Genomic DNA, 18663 nt, shown 5'->3' on the forward strand with positions numbered 1-18663 from the left:
TATTCTTCCTCTCTTTTTTCCCCTGCCTCTTCTCCCCCTCGTGCTCCTGCTCTCCCCTTGACTGTGCCTCTCTGTGTGTCTGCCCCTTCGCCCTCGCTCATTTCCCATCATTCCCACCTACTGTCTCCTGTCCTTCTCCTCTGTCGCTCCCTTTCTCTCTCCCTCAGTTCTGCCCCTTCCTGTCCCCCTCCCCCCTCTTTGCCCACCCTTTATCTCTCATTCCTCTCTCTATGCCCCTCACATGCACAGATGGACACACACACTCACGCTCTCAAACCGCCCTCCCTCCTTTAGAGAATTTGATCCCTCGAACTATTTGATATGGCGCTGCACTGTAGTTATCTAATCATTCGGCTTTCTGCGAGGCCTGGTGGAGGCAGCGGCACAGCTGGCTTTCAGAGGAGAGACCCCACTCATTACAGCAAGTTTGAGGTTACGAGGTTACAGGCCTCATTTTGAGGTTAGACCTGATACAAGGTTCAAGCGCGACCTCTAACCCCTGCCCCTCCTCCTTCTATTAAATCCCCTCTGATAAGTTGGGAACTTGCATCCAGTTTTAATTCAACACAGAAAAGTAAAAAACAGTACAATTATCAAGTAAGCATAACATGCGTTTTTCAACATTCCACATTCCTTCCAAAAAATGTAAACATCAGGCAGAGTGTTTCATAGCAAAAGAGCAGGAGACTTCTATACATTAATACTGCCTCGCCGTGGCATACAAATGTGAGGAATTCTGCATATGACAATCTATACTGCAGTAAGAATGAAAGATGGTGTTCATTACATTGCTCCCAATATAACGCAATGTACCAAACAGCTGAAGGCTATGAAGTGTACAAGGCTTCTCCAAGCCAACAAATTACATATTGATTGAGAAACGGCTCAATAGCCATTTGCAATTTTTGTATTTGAATGCAGATATGAAACGTGCTAAATCTGATAACGGCTAACAAACTGCTGCTGCTGTCTGCAGACGCGAGCCGAAGCTCCCGCTGCTGCCGCCGCCGCCGTTCGCTTACCCGACGGTTTCATATTGTACCTTTAAGCATGAAATGGTTTGGTAGTGATGCACATGCAATCCAATCAAACCGACTGAATGCTTGCTGTCGTGAAATATGAACTACATCATCATATGAGATACTGAAACAAAAATAAGTTCTATATTATATGAGGTGCACATTCAGCACAGATGTCATTTCCTCCTAGAATCTTTACTTGTGGGAGGGTGACTATACTGTAAGTCAGCAGAGTAACACAGATTTCCATTAACGGACCCACAAGTGAAACTGGCAGAGTAGTAGATGATATGTTGCTGTTCTGCAAGCGGATGTTATTTTTATCGCATCTTCCATTAGTTCTGAGATATGATATCTTAAAGGAAAAGTTGGACATTTGTGACACACGCTTGCTTCCTCTCTTGCCGAGAGTTAGATGAGAGGAGTGACACCACTCTCATGTCTGGACAGTGGCGGTGATCTTCTCATCTGGCTTTTAAAATGTAAGACTCAGCAGTCCCCTGACATCGGGACCGCACCATCCCAGCACACATTTTAGGCCGTGGACGTTGGAGATATCACGGCAAGACTTCTCCGATCTGTGATCCTGAGACTTAAAAATTCACAAATAGAAGCTGAAAAGAACATTTCGGGGCATTTTAAGAAAGTGTTGGCCTGAGGAGAAACCTAGAAGTCTTAGAAGTAAATCACCTCTTTCAGAATAATCAGATGCAGTTCATGTCTTTTGGCCGCAAGCACAAAACCAGTAAAACTGGAATATAGCACATTGAACAGATCCACCTTTCTCCATTTTATGGAGAAAGCATTCCATTCAGAAAAGCTCAGACTAAATGTGACAACAATACCTCTTTGTATACAAATCAACATTGCACAGACACCCATTTTATACCTTTGGCATACAGAATATGGCATCTTACATTAAAAGGTATAGTGTTAAATTCATTATCAGTACTAATCAGTACACTGAAGAACATTTTTAAGGCACCGAGAAGCTCGTGTTGCTGACATAAGTTATACTTTAAAGAAGACTAAATACCATGTCGCTCTTAAATCCTTGCCACTGTGAATACATCATAAGCATTAACAAACACAGCAACGGGACGTATAGCTGTCGGGTATGATACTGTAAGACGTGTCTGTTCATCATCAAGGCAAAGCTTACTGTCCAAAGTCCAGATGTGACCTTGCCTGACATTGATTTAGCCACTGTACCAGGCTCTAAAATGGCCTCAGTGAGTGTGTGTGAGCATGTGAATGTGAATAGTGCTCCACTGTCTTATAACAATAAGAGTGACTGCATGTGTTGAGGGAAACTGTGTGTGTGTGTGTGTGTATGTGTATGTGTGTGTATGTGTATGTGTGTTTGTGTGTGTTTGTGTGTGTGTGTGTGCTCACACCACCCCTGCCTCATTTACATAGATGCAATCACACCTAGCCTATGCCACGCATTTTTACACAGGCAGGAGAAAGAAAGCCTACAGTACTCCATTCAGCGTTATGGAAATGACAAAGTACATAATACATTCTAAATCTGCAATCCTACGGTGGATTTACGCCCTGTATATTACTTCCTGTTTATTATCAGATGCCGAGCATGTGATGTGTACAGTCAGCCAGCCAGGCAGTCAGTGGTTCAGACCAAGTGGTTTGGCCTAGTGGGGAGCCGCGGGGCAGACAATGGCCGCACTGTGTGGCTGAAGTGCCTTTGGTGTCAATGACTCTGCCAGCAACTGAGACTGGCAGATCCAAAATGGCGGAGCGCAGAGAGCCCTGCTGGTGCTTGTCATGGTTCAAACAGGGCAGTTTTGATCCTTTTTGGAGGCAGCTTTTCTTTGGGGGGTTCATATCAGAGCTGGGAGGTTTAAAACGGGGGAAAGCAGGGCAGCGCTGCTCCAGCTAATCTTCCGGCATTTTATTTGTTTTAAGGAGGTGAAGGGGGAAATGGGGGGGAGGGAGGGGGGCGAGCATGTGGGTGAAGTTCAAATAGAGTCTGAGGGTCTCTCTTTTTTTTTTTTGTCTTCTTGCTCCTAGAAGTCCAGTTTGGCTTTCCCAGAGGTGTAGAGTAGAGATGTTTAAATCTTCAAAAAGTCCAGTTTCTGAAAAAGTAACAGGAAAAGAAGAGGAGACTAATTTCAAAATTTGTGAATTTGTATATCTATGTCTCTTAAGGGGATGAGATTCTTTTTTTTTAAATTTTTTTTAGTAGAAAAGGATTGAGGAATAAAAGTGAGTGACGCAGGGATGCATTGGCATGAGCAGCATTTGTCAAAAGAGCATCAACAGAGAGGAAAAAAAAAAAAAAACATGAAAGAATCATTAAATACACACGGTAACTTACTCTTATTGAGATGACAGTTACACAGCTGTAGAGGGAGACTGACTCTGAGGAGGGAAAAAAGAGAAAGAAAAAAAAAAAATCAGTAACAGTCACATTGTTTTTATCCTTCGCTAAAATGTGAGAGCGTGCCAAAGCGTGCACGTACGCGGGCACAAGCGGCAATCCTCCCTCTGTTGCTGAATATGTGCATATCGCTGTCTGTGTGTTTGCCCTATCTGTTTGGGCTGCGTGTGTCCGTCTGTCTGTCAATCTGTTCCCAGCGCAGTCTGTTTGCCAATCTGTCATATTCTGTTTGCTAGATAAGGAGATTGAGAGAATGTGTGTGTGTGTGTGTGTGTTTTTCTTTGTTTATGAGTGTGTGTGTACGCACAGAGAAAATTCATTGAAACTCCACCATAGTGACGGCAGGCAGGTATTGCTGCTTGCAGCTAAGAAGATTCATACTCACTGTCTGCACTTAACTAACATCTCAAGACATCTGGTCAAATACAAATGGCTGCAATTCCATACACAACATTTAAAATGAATTTCCTCTTTTGCACATGTAGCGAAACATTTTTTTGCAAAGCATCTTTTCTTATGTATAATAGACACTCGTTTAATAGTACGCCAAGCTAAAACTAATGCAGTTGAGTGCAGCCGCCCTACCAAATAAACTGGCAAATGAGTGTATAATACATTAGCAAAACCCAAATGGGCTAATGAATGCATTCATCCTCTCCACCCAAAAAAAACGGCAAATGATGACAAATTTCAGGTGTTTGGGGTCTAATTCGCTGGCTATTAGCAACGCTTGAGGTCCAGCTGAGAAACTTTTGCTGCATGCCCATCCCTACAGTGCTTTCTCTCCCTCATTCCGCGTCACCTCTGTATCGTCCGCTATCCAATGGAGGCAAATATTCTTGACACACATGCGGAGGTGGATGATCTGATGAGTGTTTTTTGCATTTCTGTGCCTTTATTAGACGGCGACAGTAGAGAGAGGTGGGCGTCTCAGCCCTGCCTGTGTGTTTTTGAACATAAAACAACAGATTCAAACTATGGACATGCAGGAGCACAAAACTGATCAAGTAAAACAAACTGTAAACAGCACTGAACACAGACGAGGCCTCGTGCATAACATTGAGGCATGATGCAGGCTGAAATAACTCATTTCCACAGAGGTGCTGGCCTGGCCTAAATCCTGACAACAGCACAGGCTGCTGTGCCGCTGCTACATTACTGACTCAGAGACTCAGATTAAACATCACTTTACAAAAGAATCCCATCCTTGGCTGAAATACCACAACAGCAGCATCCACCTGTAGGCTCTGAATCTACGTTCCACTATAAGACAAGATGGTATCACCACTCCCCTCTCCCCCCTGCTGTGCTGACTGACACCCCGAGGAGCGACAAAATCGGAGCCCGAAGGTCGTGCTGTCATTCACGACCGCTATTTCTACCGATCGTGTGGCTGCTGTCCTCCCCAACACCCACCTGTTGGCCCTCAATCTGCGTTCCACAGCAATGGAAGTTGGTATCATCGCTCCCCGCTCTCCGCTGTGCTGGGTTTGGTGCACGGGGAGAGGCACATTCAGAGCCTCGTTGCCAAATACGAGCGCTGTATGTATTCTGCATTCCCATAATTATCCATTCTGTGATGAGTTGGCTGACTGAACTGATACTAGTGACAACCAGTGCATGGTTTGAAAGAATGCTGTACTCATTAGCAGGCTACAGGCTCGTCTATGACCATGTTCACCATTTCAAACTCCACCATCATAGTTCCTAGGCCGCCAGAAGCTCCTATCTGGGAAATACAGGTAAAGTTCCTAAAAAAGATAAACTAAACTAAACATAGTGGTTCCAGTGAAAGGTAAAAAAAATAAAATCATGTTGAAATGTTGAGTGATCTCTGCAATTAAAACTGTTTCATCCACTTTGGAATCAGTGGATCGTGTGTTATGAGGGTACGCTGTGACCCCACCTGTGAGTAACCTGTTGATCCAGAGCTTCTCCTGGGGTCCCTCCCAGATGCTGGGGATCCCCCCTCCTTCTGACTGCCGACAGAGGAGGAGTCTGAGCAGCTACTGTGGACTGGGAGGGACAGACACAGGGAGTGTGTGAGAGAGGTGGTTATAGGTTAACAGGTAGCATCAGAATAAAGTAAGTCTGGCAGGTGCTGGAATCCAGTTAAAATACGTGTTTTATTCTCTTTTTTTTTCTTCAGATTGTGGCGCAAAAAGTTCAAATAATGATACCGGCCTGCATTCAGGCATTATTTGTATGCATGGATTGCTTTCCATTTACATTAGCTTTGGGTGCATGCACTTTTATCATGTAAAATAATTGGATCATGATGTTTTCATGGACTAATAAAAAAAAAAAAAAGAGGAGAGACTGGGTATGGGAGAGACAAAGAGGGGGCATTTTTCTCATCCTGTTCAATGAATTTCCAACACTGTGCTCTGTCACGGAGGACAATTCATGCATTGAAATCCTGAGCTGCTGCGCTCAATGAGACACCTGGTGAGCAGTATGTGCATTACACCGCGCCATGAATGGGAAATCACTTTGGCTCTAGCGCAACAGTGGCCTTTAGGGACTGGATTGTGGGTCTGGAATCTGAAGAATTATGCTTCAGATCGTGTATTAAAATAAGTCAAGCATGTGGACGGACCTCGTTTCTTAAAAGAGAAACTCCATTCTCAGGTGTTGTGATTTATTATACAGCACCAGTTTGTTATGAGTGTTCTGGGAGGTATTTTGGGACAAGGATCATATTGTAACCTGTTTCTCATGGTTCCAACTCAGTTGCTTGTTTCCTGGTTTTTTAGGTGGAGTTCTGACTACACTGAGTGTATTCAGCAGGGAACTGTTGTGAACCTGCTGCTGATTATATGTGTAGGCGGCGGGTTTTGTTGATGTTGCTGATGGCATTAAACATAATACTAAGAGCAAGATAATGATGTTTTTTCAGTGTCTATTACTCATTTTTCGTCTGTTATTCATGATTTTTTTTTTTTTATAGAATTGGCAGATTCCTCTTAATCCATATCGTTACATTAACACTGATGCATTTTACACTGAAGTTTTTGATTGCTGAAAGTATTTCTGTGATCAAACCCTACAAAAAGAGCTAAATATTTGGCTAAATATAAGCATTTGATTAAATGAAAGATAATTATCAACCAATGTTGCAGCTTCCCTCATCTCTACTGACTGTTTTAGCATCTTTCAGCGCATTATTTTGCTTTTATGGCTTTCAGCTTTACTGTTCAGTCTCACTAGCAGCGTTGCTTGCCCCAGCAGGCGGCTGTTTTCAGAGAAAAAGTTAAAAATCCCACGGCATGCTGTCTGAAATCAAACAGCAGACACACAAACTCAGCAGCTATATATATCCAACGGGTGGACACCAATATGACTTCAAATGAATGCTAATGTTGCTCAGTAACAGCTGGATGTTTAAATGGGCCACTGTTTGTTGACACGTTTGCCGTGTCAACTTTATAAGGTGATAATAAGTCCACTCGTTCCACTGTCCCTGAAAAGAATCAGCTTATATTCCTTCACTATCAACATATGTGTCTCTATGGTAACTTCAGACAAATCACATGTAAAATAATCAAACTGAAGTTCAAAGCCGTGAGCGATTTTCGAGGAATTTAAGGAACAATACCATGATAAAGTGATGTTATCATGATATGATCCTGCTAAAAGTCAATTGACATGTTGTAAGACAGAAAAAAAAAAAATCAACAAATGCAAGATAAAGTTGTAAATGCTGTCTTGGAGTAGTGCGCTGGCATTCTAGGATGGGTGTTTCCTTTAATATTTGTCGTTTACAGACACAGTATAGGATGACAGAGCCACAGTTTGATGGGATTTGATCACATCAGAAATAAAATGTATTTCCGTAGTCGAGCTTTTTGACTGCGCTACATATACTCTGCAGGCATGTCACAGCTCCACAGACAAATATCAAAAATTCATAGAGTAGCCCGGGGGTGCAAGATTGGAAAAAAACATGTACCACATTATTACCTTGTCACATGGGGAGATACAGCCGGGGCCCGTTTTGTTTCCTGTCTGTAATCTCAGGGCCACATCACTTTAAGCTCAGAAAGCAAATTTGAACAATCCAGTAATCCAATCTGGTCACATGAAACCAAATGACTTCCTGAAGCCATGAAAAACGGTCCACACTCTCTGCATTTGTAAGGTGAGAGGAGGAAGTAGTCTCCACTGAAGTGTTCTGATATTAATGTTAGATGATTTGATCTACCTGTAGATATCAGGTCAGTTTTAGGTCTTTTTAAGTCTAAGCTTTAAGTTTTTTTTCTTATTAAAAAAACTTTTCCAATAAAAAAACAAGCATTTAAATTTAAATAGTTGGTGCAAAGGCTTTGCTTCATGTGATATTCCCACAAGAGCACAGTGCCTCTAGTACCTGCAGCATCCCACACATACTGTTAAAGTGTTACAGCTGTATTCCCCCTTGAGCCCACCTCTGTCACTGAGACTGTAGATGGAGTCCAGCTCTGAGCACGGAGTTCCAGTCGCGTCCAGCAACAGCTTACTGGAAATTCCCATACAGAGCGACTCCTTCAGACACAACTCTGGGAGGGGAGAAATCATAAAAAAAAAAAAACAATATGACTTCACACAGAATCCACATAATGTACACAACTGATTTTGCAAGATGGTCTTTTATAATACACAATGCAGTATAAAGAGAATATGCTTAACAGGTTAAGGGAATATACTGTTTGGCTACGCAGGAACAATGCTGTGTGAACACCGAGTAACAGTGCCTAAAAGGTGTGTCAGTCCCTTTTTCTATGCCAGCTGCAGTGCATCTTATCCAGCGTGACACTGTAATCTGAGCCAACAACAGGAAACGATCCTGAGACGCACGCTTTTATGGATACAAGTAGGTGGATATGACATGTGATAGCTGGCAGTTGGTTGTGCTTGGAAAGCTGGACACGGACAAATGAACAACAATCAAACAGCAGGCTGAACTGATGCTGATGCTGTTTATGTGATCTCTATTCATAGGAAAGGCAACGATCATCCCAGATTAAATTACACTGAGGACAAGCCAATTGTGAATCTATGTGACGTTTGTCAAGACTACAAGTTCACACAGCTACACCGCAGCCTAAAATGACCCCCTGCACAATATTTGGGGTCATAATTTCTGATGTCTCGTCCACATGACAATGTTTGGATTCAGGATTCTTTAAAAAAATTTTAAAAAAAGGGAGAATGGCCCTTTCACTGGTTAGTTGCTCAGGATGTTTTCCTGCTTTATACCCAGTGCATGCTGGGATTTTATCCAGGAAAGTGAATGAGATATAAGATCAAGACAATGCAAAGAGAATAAATGTATTATAGGAACCGGATTCAGTGCCGCAGCTCAGTCTTACTTCCAGTTTTTCCCCGTGGCCACGAAGGCCTTTTCTCCATAGACCACCTTTGTAAAAGAGACGTCTGAAAAACTGCTGACAGGACAACTGCAGCTTTAAACATGTTCAACTATTCTTTTATGTACTGTATATTTTCAAGCCATGAAACTTTAATCTGTCTCTTTTTTTAATCTTAATGACACTACCACTGTTGGCCGGGCCAGAGGCATGATGGGATGAACACTACTGAGCAGATTCAGCAGCTACGTGACCCAGGAGTGCCTGGAGAGAAATTCTTATTGGACTGTTTAGGCGCCATTTTTGATCTGGTATCCAGTTCTTGAAATGTGGACAATTTGAGAAAATATCAGTTTTCTTTATTATATTTGATAACTAACTTAAAAGTGAACTTAAGACTGGACTTCTATAACATTGTTGCACTCATGATGGACTCAAAATCATCAAATCAATGCGGCAGAACCACAGATATCGACACTTTTTTTTATTCAACGCACTCTTTCTTGTCAAAATCTAGCGCCTACGTTACCCACAACCCAACTCCAATGCTTAGTTTGGTTGGAGAGGTGTGTTCACGTGTGTAGCAGCAACTGTAGGCTCAAGTCGCCAGCCTCAGCCTCGGGTCACTTCAGTTCATCAGATTTCCCGAAGCTCCATTTAGAGCCGCAAAAGGCTTCATACGACTTCCTTCTCACATGCAGCAGAAACCCCAAAGTGCACTTTCCCTTTTATTATCTGAGCAGTTGTAAAATCGTGAAACGCCTCTCATTTGGAGCTCCATACAAGTTTAGTAGAGTTTAAGTTGAGCGAGGCTTAACGTGAGGCCTGTGAGGTCAGACTGTACCCGTGTTGTTGATGGCGTGTGTCCACAGCAGATGGGCTATGTCGTGCGTCCAGGCCACCCTGCCTTCCCGGTCCTTCGCCTGTAGTGTGATGCAGTCTCTGGTTCGAGGAGCCTGTCGGACCCAAACTTCAAACTTCACCCCCTCCTCGCCCACACTCTGAGTCAGACCCATCTCACCCGTCTGCAGGAGAGGAGAGGAGAGGACAGACATGTGACGTTGACAAAGTGGAGGAAAAAAGACTAAAAGTGTGTCAAAGGACTAAAACAAATCTGACTGAAAAGGTGTAATTAAAAGTTTTGAAAAAAAAATCAATTTTCAATTTAACATATACAAAAAGTGTATTTTTAGTAAAAGCTCTCAAACACAGACGGGTTGGCGGAGAGGGAGATAATGAAAACTGAAGGAAAAGATTATGTGAGTGTGAAATAGAGACAGAGAGTGTGTGTGTGTGTGTGTGCGCTCTCTACCTTGATGCTGTGTTTGTAGCTGTAGGCGATGCGTGCCGGGCCAGGGCTCCTCTGTTTGGTGAAGATGACAACGTGCTGATAGAGGAAAACGTTCCTCACGCCCGCCTTCTTCCTCCGAGCCCCCCCGCACACTGTCAGCTCGCCCTGCCGTACCAGCTCGCCGCGCTCCGCCACGGGGATCTGAGATCGCATATAACGTACACACACACACACACACACGCACGTTAGGATTCACTTATCTTGGCCTGAGGCACAGGCTCAAGGCCTTTATCTGCAAAAGATACCATCTTAATTTCTATCTTAAGAGGCCACTTAGTGTTGAATTGAGTTTTTAATTCATGTTTTTTTTGCCAGTGGGTTGAAACATTTAACTTGTTTCCAATCCAGTTTCATTTAATCGTCCTGAAACACCTGAAACTGTAAGAAAATATTGAAAAAATAGTGACAGATTCGTGAAAAAAAAAAACAGCTTTGGAGATACTTGATAATTTCAGACTCTTTGGAACATTTAAAAGGGCCCGTGAGGACAGATTTTACTGCTCCATAGCGCAGGAATGATCCAAAAGCCTTCATGAGGTTATAAACACCTTCATTACCTGACAGAAGCTCATTTTAGGCTTTAAACACAGCGCTGTGGAGCATTATCTCAACCCCTCCCTCCTCCACCTACTCAAACCTCTTTTGATTTGGAATTGCAAGACATTTCATCTACAAAGACTGAATAGCCTTCTTCTCAAGGCAATAAAGAAAAGGACAAAGCAGCGTTATTATTACAGAGCCTTGCATGGTGACATACTGAATTTCCTCTTCACAAGGATGCTTCTTTTCTGCTGTCTCTTTGCTCTGATTGGCCAGCCGACTCATGTCTTTTGTTTAAGTGTGACTTTATTGTTCACGTCAATTAGGGGGTTAAAAGACTCACTGATGTTGTCACTACTCCCACCAGAGGCAGACAGAGGTTGATAAAAGTCAGATCTCACGCAACGCTCCTTATAGACTCCATACTCGAGACGAGCAAACGGCAAGCAGGGGAACGTGAACGCTACATTTTTCATGAAATTAAACGGACTGATAATTTACCATCAACCAGTCACACAGAACTATTATTTTTAAACCTCTAGAGATGTGTGGGTCATGATATAAGTGATACTTCACACACATCATGAACACCCACACACACACACACACACACACACACCTGCACTTACGGTCTTTTTACTTGGAGAGCTACAGCAGCGCAATTTGAAGTAGCTCAATGGGAGTGTTTGTGCTGCCGTAATCTCTCCCCTCGCTTGAAAGGGGGAGGAGAGGAGAGGAGAGGAGAGGAGAGGATAGTGTGTGTGTGTGTGTGTGTGTGTGTGTGTGTGTGTGTGTGTGTGTGTGTGTGTGTGTGTGTGTGTGTGTGTGTGTGTGTGTGTGTGTGTGTGTGTGTGTGGGAGTCAAACATTTGTCACGACTAGCTCTGAATGATACTGCTGTGTCAGAGAAGCACAATATAGGGCAAGTGGATGTGGCATTTTCTGACTTTTAGATACAGGTTAAAGCTGTTTTTTTTCTTTAAATGAAAAACTGAAAGAGAAAAACACCTTATTTTCTCCCATTTTACTTTCTTTTACTTGCCACTTCCCTCTGTTTGTGTTGTGAACACAATTAAAAACTGTTTCACTGTTATAAGTTCAATTTTTCATTGAAAAATGATACGGTTCAAAGGAGCTAAATGGTTTACAGCTACAGCCTTTTCACCTGCACACACTCACATATTGTTGTGGTGCATAATGCATGATGTTCCTTGTAGTTCTTACTACACTTGGTCTTCTTGTGATGACTTTATACCCTCGTAACATCTTTCAGTAGTGAATTTGGTGAAAGTGCAAACAAACTCTGGCTATACACTTGGAGTCTAGAGGAAGTACATTTTAGACATAATAATCCTGCAGAGTATTTGTGCCTTTATATTAAAAAAAAAGATAATAATAATAAACTCAACATCAAATGTTTTAAAGCGATTGACAGCTCCATCTCCTCCAGCTGCCCGGCCTCATCAGCATGAGTTAGATTCTTTCCCTCCAAAGAAAAGAAAGTGGGACTTGATTCGCAGTTGCAGAGTCATTAACTGGGACAGGCATTCTCACCGGACATCCGACGATGAGGTCACTGGCCCTGAGGTCCTCGCCGTGCCGCTGGGCGTGTCTCAGGATGGAGAGAGCGGAGTCGGAGGCGGGGTTTATCCCTCCAAGCTCCTCCAGCGCCTCGCAGTACTGCTCCAGTCTCTGAATGGGAGCCTGAAGACAGTGAGGGAAGGACAGAGGGGAGAGGGGGGAGGCTGGGGGGAGTTTGGACTGCGGGAGGAGGAAGGGACGAGGGAAAAGCAGGACATGGGAACGTTGGACTTAGTTGTCTCTTATGGTGTCTAGTCAAGTCAAAGCAGAACCTCCAGATAAATTAAACCAAAAAATAATTCACTATTGAGCACTGTTCAACATGTTGTTATGTTATTATAAAGCACTAAACAATTATCCCACAGAACAATCTATGGTCACTGACCAGAATCTAATTACCATGATGCATTGCGCAGACAAAAAAAAGAGAGTAAATTCAGACAGATGCCAGATGAGAGGAACTGCTAAAGTTCTGCCATCTGAAACATTATACAGGGCTCTACAGACAGAACAGTAAATGAGTGAATTATCTTATCAACACAAGATGTGTTTTGGCCAAATGTCAGTTTTCATTTTTGAACAGTTTCCTGTGTGTAAACGGAAAAAAAACGAATGCCTCTTTGCGAGTATGTTTCCTCATGTGAACACAGATACGGAAAGTGAAAATTGAATGCCCCCTTTTTTTAATCAGTTTTTACTTGTTGCATGCAAAAAACAATTTTTTCAAATGATCAAATACTATGTAGGTATAGAAACAATTACACAGCACGTAAAAAGCAACAAACCAAAACGCTATGGTGCTGTGCTTAAACCCACATCATATATGTATATAAAGAGTGTTTTCATCAGTGTCCACAGAACCATTACAGCAACCATTTTAACTGGAGGTATTTTGTGAAGATTTATTACATCGTTTCGTTGGTGATTATAACATGACGCTAAGGTTAAATTTAACGACGAGAATCGGAGAACTTCTATGTTTACATGTTTTTTTGATCTATTTTTGGTGAAAAACTCTTTGTCAGCTAAAAATACCACTTGAAACGTGTTTAATCAGGATAATCACTGTCGTCGTCAGCATTATATATTAAATTTACAAGGAGCCGAGCCTGATTTCTATAGTCAGTATTGATCAAAAAAGACAAATATAGTACAAACATAATGACATTTATGTGTTTCTTTTATTGTGAAATCACATTCCCCATCTGGGTTTCCACTGATCTCAGAAATCATGTTAAAAAAAAAAAAGGCGCCACGTGTGCTTGATCCTGTCTTTACTGTCATAACAATCATTACCGCCATCCCACAAAACCATCACCATCATCATTTACCCTGAACACCAGCTTCTCCGCCGTCACCGTCACGATAACTATAAACCCTCCTGCAGCCATAACCCACAATGTGCTCAAGCTGTTTTAAAGCTGCTGCAGCATGTGGCGTGAGCCCACATCGCCTCCTGGTGGTGATTTCTTGGAAATGCTCCTTTGTGAAACACTTGACAACTTGAATGTAGCCTCAGAGATCTTAAGCACTGTGATCTCTCCTTGTAAAGTCTTCTTAGTAATCTCATGATGCCGTCGATGCATTAGTTTTAGTTAATTGTAGCTTGCAAGCTCAAATTACTTTCTCCATAATCCGCCTTTAATTGGCTTTCCTAGTGTACATTAAACATGTAATTAGCTTTACTGTATACAGCTCATTTTTAATTGCAGCTACTGTTGTATAAAACAACTTTAATTGGTTTGTGCTTGTGATGTGCTCCAGACTTACTCATAATTATTTTCTCACATTGTGATTTAACTGATTTTCTACAAAGAAAATAACCAAATAAAAACTCTATGACCCTGACACCCTTTTTTATGTGTGATCATTAGTGAGAAAACACGGTTCTTTTCTTTAATTGAAAGTATGTTTACTGACAGGGGTTGACAGTAGAAAAGACTGGTTAAACTCCTCAGATTGAAACACTTGTGCTGAAATCTCTGTGGGCACAACAAGTGGTTGTTTTAGAGATTTAATTACGCAGCGGCGACGACATGATGATTCTGACCTTGAAGAAGTCGGCAGCCTGTGTGACAAGTGGAGAGTCCAGCTCTAGTTTGGTCCTGATGTAGTGGGAATACTGCAGAAACTGCTCCCGCTGTGCGTGAGAACAGAAAAATAAATGAGACAACAGTGAGGAGCTTCATGTTTTGTATGTTCATATGTGTAACGGCTGTGCTGACAAGTGCTAATTACTTATCTGAGCTTTAATTAGGATACATTCTTGTAATTTTAAGTCAAAATCTATTTGTTTTTCAATAAAATTGTCTGATACTACTTAACGTAGATTTATGTACCATAAAAATAAGTTCTGTACAAAATACTGCCAACATGAAATCTTGAGATTTTCTACGGTTTGACTCAAAACACATAGTCTTTATCTGTGTTTCCAAATAAATTTTCAAACCTTTTCCTGCCCAGACATAAATGGAAAAACCACAATCTTTCATTACTTGCCTAAACATGTCACAACAATTAGATCTCTACATCAAAAACATCTCCACCAAAGTACAATGAGGTCCTTAGCAAAGCTTCACTAACTAATGTGCGTATTATTTTTATAGTTTTGGTCTTCCTTTCTAAGTAGAAGCTGTAAATCAGTGGTGTGTGATCTCAGGGTCATGACTTTCCAAGGGGCCTAAGGATAAACCAGGGGGACCACAAGATTCTTAATGGTATAGAGAATAAGAAAAATCTAAGTTGTTACACAAAAATACTTTCATTTTTTCAGACTTTTCTTTATTCTTTCCTTTCTTTCTCATAAAATACTGGACAGTTTTACCTCCTCGCGCCTCTAAAAATGGAAAACCAATCTTTGGTAAAGGGGGAAGCCTGAGGACTCTTTGTTTAAACTGTAAACTGTTTACTACTCTGTGGTCCCACGTGCCAAAAATGATGGTTTAACAAATCCCAGATTGTAAAAAAAACATGTATTTTTCCTTTTACCATTCAACTTACATATTTGCTGAAACAGTCCTGTTGCAACAAGCTTTGCACAAGAGCGCCCTCCATGGCGGGGAGTAGGTTCTGCGAGTGAAAGGTGCTGAGGCTCGCCCAGTTGGGGAAGAGGGTGCCTGCCTTCCCCCTGATGGAGGCAGGGGTGTCTGAGAGCTCCAACAAGGGGAGGTATGTCTCTTCTACCCCCTTCAGGACAGCCACATACTGCCTCTCTGAACTCAGCATCCTGCACCACAGCAGGTACAGCTTACTGCAGGGGGGGGGGAGATAAGAAGAGCAAGAAGAGAGAGAGAGAGAGGGACAAATGTGGAGAAAGAGGAGAAGCGTTAAGACGAAGGAAGTGGGAGAGAAGATAGCAGTGAGCAATGGACAGAGATCAAACAGTTAGTAATGATAAAATTATCTCAGATTGCATGCTGACTGTGATAAAATCGCTCTGAAACAGACTTCAGTTGTGCTTAAATTATCCCAAAAAGGATGAATCACTTCACCCTTTCATCTCAGCTTGGCCTATTATTAATGTAATTTAGCATGTTGGTCTTGTTTCGGAGCTCTCAGCCAACTCAGGCCTTCTCCCCCCGCTCACACAGGAAAATACACACAAAAGGACATAGAATGAATAAAAAGAAAAGGGCAGGGTGGACAAAAATGTCACAAACACACCTCTGTGCGGTTGAGCCGGCCCTATCTGTCCCCGTCTCCCTCTCGGTCCTCCCTAGCAGCACGTGTTGCCGTGGCGACCCTGTGTGGTCCACCACCTCCTTGCTGCTGACCTCCACCCCTCTAATTAACACCCCTCCTCCTCCTCCTCCTCCTCCGCCCCATCCAGGGATGGCCGCAGCCATGCTAGTGGTGATAACTGGGTCGGCTAGCGTCCGTCTCCCCAGCCAGGACATGGGGGAGCTACGGCTCGCCCCTCCCACCGGGGACTCGGGTTTCGGCGTGGCCGTGCCTCTGCGGGGAGCCAGAAGAGCCTGGAGGTCAAAGCTTGGGTGGCGCTTCCTGGGGGGCTTAGGAGGGAGCGGGGCGTCTGTGGGCTGTAAGAAACATGGAAGCATGGGTAGAAACATGACGTGAGCAACAGACAGATTAAAGTTAAATCAATACTGGATTTCCAACCTACGCTAGGTGATTCTTTTTTTAATCACTGGGGGGCAACAGGACAAGCTATAAACACATCACTGACATGTTATCACCTTAGTATGGGAAGGCTCAACGGTCGATCTCCTTTTAGCTCTGTTTTGGTCTCCAGCAACTCCTGAGAGAAATATCTTGCTCTTTAGCAGCTAGCTAAAAGCTCCAGTAAGTAATGTAATGTTTACCAGACCCCCAAGAGAGGATTTTGCTGTTTTTCCTATCTAAGCTGAGCCTTTAGTCGTCCCGGGGGGATCTTAAATATCCACCAGATTTTCCATTGATGGCAAAACACTTTTTAAAAACAAGTCAAAAACCACTCAATAGTATCATGAAACGCAGTCAAAAAGCATTTTTATATGGAGACTCAATTGCAGAAAGGATTATTCGTTTTGTTGAGGGACATATTTTATAATTCATTAGAGGAATAACTTCAAAATGGAATAAAGGTGCCATTAGACAGACAGTAGTGCAAGAATATTGTAGCAAATAAGGCAGATACGATATATTCAGTACAAAATGAAACACAAACTCACGCTCTTCTTTGCAGGATTCAGAAGGTTCTGCAGGAACTTCCCGCCTCCAGCTCCGCCTACTCCTCCACTTCCTCCCCCGGCTCCCTCTTTCTTGCTCCCTTTCTCCTCTCCTATCTTCAGCGTGGAGCAGGTTTGTGGTCTGAACAGCGATGCCAGTGATCCCCAGGACTGCAGCCCCCCCTCGCCTCCTCCAGCTCCCAGCCCCCAGTCGCCTTCTCCCTCAGGACCCATCAGGTCCCACAGGCTGCTGGCAGAAGGCGTCTTTGCCTTCCCCTGGCCCTGATTCTGGGTCCTGTCAGACTGGAGGAACCGGGGTTTCACCTGCGCTACCGTCCGCTGGTAGCGGTCTACCGTCTGGGTCCAGAGATCCAGGAGCGCCCCGCCTCCCAGCTCTATGGCTAAGGAACGAGCATCCTGGAAACGGGACGGAGGGATTGGAGGGAGGGAGGCGAGAGGGCAGGTGGAGGAAGAGGAGGAAGGAGAGGAGGAGGTGGAGCAGACCGCATCGCACCACTGAGTGGCCTGCAAGGGAGACAGGAAAGAGAGGATGACTGCTGTTTGCCCTCAGGAAGATCTGAGACCATTAATGTGTGATCATAACTTCTTGGGTGTACAACAGATGGCTTTCTGTGCTGCGGTACCTCGGTCAGCGTGGACAGGAGCCTCTGTGTGTTGTCCAGGGTGGTCCAGCAGTCAGACAGACAGTGTGACATGTCTCTCAGCTTCTCCCTGACTGGAGGAAGTCGGATCTGGACGTCAGTCAGGCCTGCCCAGTCCAGCTCGCACCAGCCCTCCAAATCACTGAGCACTGACAGAGTCTCACTATGCAGCTCCTAAAGGAAGATCCACAGTGAAGTGTTTGCCCGGAAAAAACTTGTAGTGTTTACTGTAGAGGCTTGACGAGACACACTGGGGAAATGGTGAATGGAATAACGATATCAGCCTCCACTGGGTATAAACGTCCTCGTCCAAATTTCTACATCAGCCTGTATCCACAAGAATGAGAGTAACATACCGCTGAACAGCAGAGTGCACTCAAAACACATGTGTTTACATTTAAAATGTTTAGTTACTGACTCATCAAGCCTTTCAGTAAGTCATTCAGAGTAGCCTGTGTAGCTTAGGGGTCTTGCAGGGCTGGCAGGGTTCATGATACTCCAGTTAGGCTGGCATTCATATTGTTTTGGTGGAGGACATTGGAGCCGGAGTGAAACCGAACTCCCTTTGTTCCAGAGGGGACAGAGCCAAATCACAAAGACATCTGAAAAAATGAAAGCCGCTAAAAATCTAACCCCAGAACATCTCGCTGATCAATAAGTTGTGCGATTCACTCCATTTGTCTAGACAGGGATGGTAAACATAAAAAATACTGTACAACGACTAGATTTCTTGCCGCTGTACAAAAACGAAGCCAGACTATCACAGATACAGATACAGGCATCATCCGACCACTTGAGCTGCTGCAGCGGCTGCTATCACAGATCTTCAATCTTCAATTCATCTTTTTTTTTTTTATTTATATAGCGCCAATTCAAAACAAATGTTATCTCAAGGCTCTTTCCATAAAGAGCAGGTCTAGACCAAACTCTTCAGAGACCCAACGATTCAAGTGTTCGAAATTAAGGATTCAAGAATCCCCACATGAGCAACAGTGGGAAAGAAAAGCTCTCTTTTAACAGGAAGAAAACAAATTTCACTTTTTGTTTTTTTCAGACTCTAAATGAGAGACTGCATTGAGTCACAGGAGCAAGCAA

General features: G+C 43.3%; 1 protein-coding gene across 1 annotated transcript in view; it reads right to left on the bottom strand.

Annotated features, from left to right (window-relative positions):
• Positions 1 to 629: 629 nt before the first annotated feature.
• arhgef40 (Rho guanine nucleotide exchange factor (GEF) 40) overlaps positions 630 to 18663 on the bottom strand; it is a 33789-nt gene continuing 15755 nt past the window's right edge. The window contains exons 16-27 of the mRNA XM_070855196.1: positions 17551 to 17742; positions 16910 to 17431; positions 15903 to 16276; positions 15240 to 15489; positions 14290 to 14379; positions 12213 to 12419; positions 10081 to 10260; positions 9613 to 9793; positions 7848 to 7958; positions 5327 to 5436; positions 3358 to 3401; positions 630 to 3115 (exon numbers count right to left, since the gene is read on the bottom strand). Coding sequence (XP_070711297.1) covers positions 3375 to 3401; positions 5327 to 5436; positions 7848 to 7958; positions 9613 to 9793; positions 10081 to 10260; positions 12213 to 12419; positions 14290 to 14379; positions 15240 to 15489; positions 15903 to 16276; positions 16910 to 17431; positions 17551 to 17742 — 2244 coding nt within the window. The 3' untranslated portion in view covers positions 630 to 3115; positions 3358 to 3374. The remainder of the gene's footprint in view (positions 3116 to 3357; positions 3402 to 5326; positions 5437 to 7847; positions 7959 to 9612; positions 9794 to 10080; positions 10261 to 12212; positions 12420 to 14289; positions 14380 to 15239; positions 15490 to 15902; positions 16277 to 16909; positions 17432 to 17550; positions 17743 to 18663) is intronic.

This window comes from Pempheris klunzingeri, chromosome 23, assembly GCF_042242105.1.
Source record: "Pempheris klunzingeri isolate RE-2024b chromosome 23, fPemKlu1.hap1, whole genome shotgun sequence".
NCBI lineage: Eukaryota > Metazoa > Chordata > Actinopteri > Acropomatiformes > Pempheridae > Pempheris > Pempheris klunzingeri.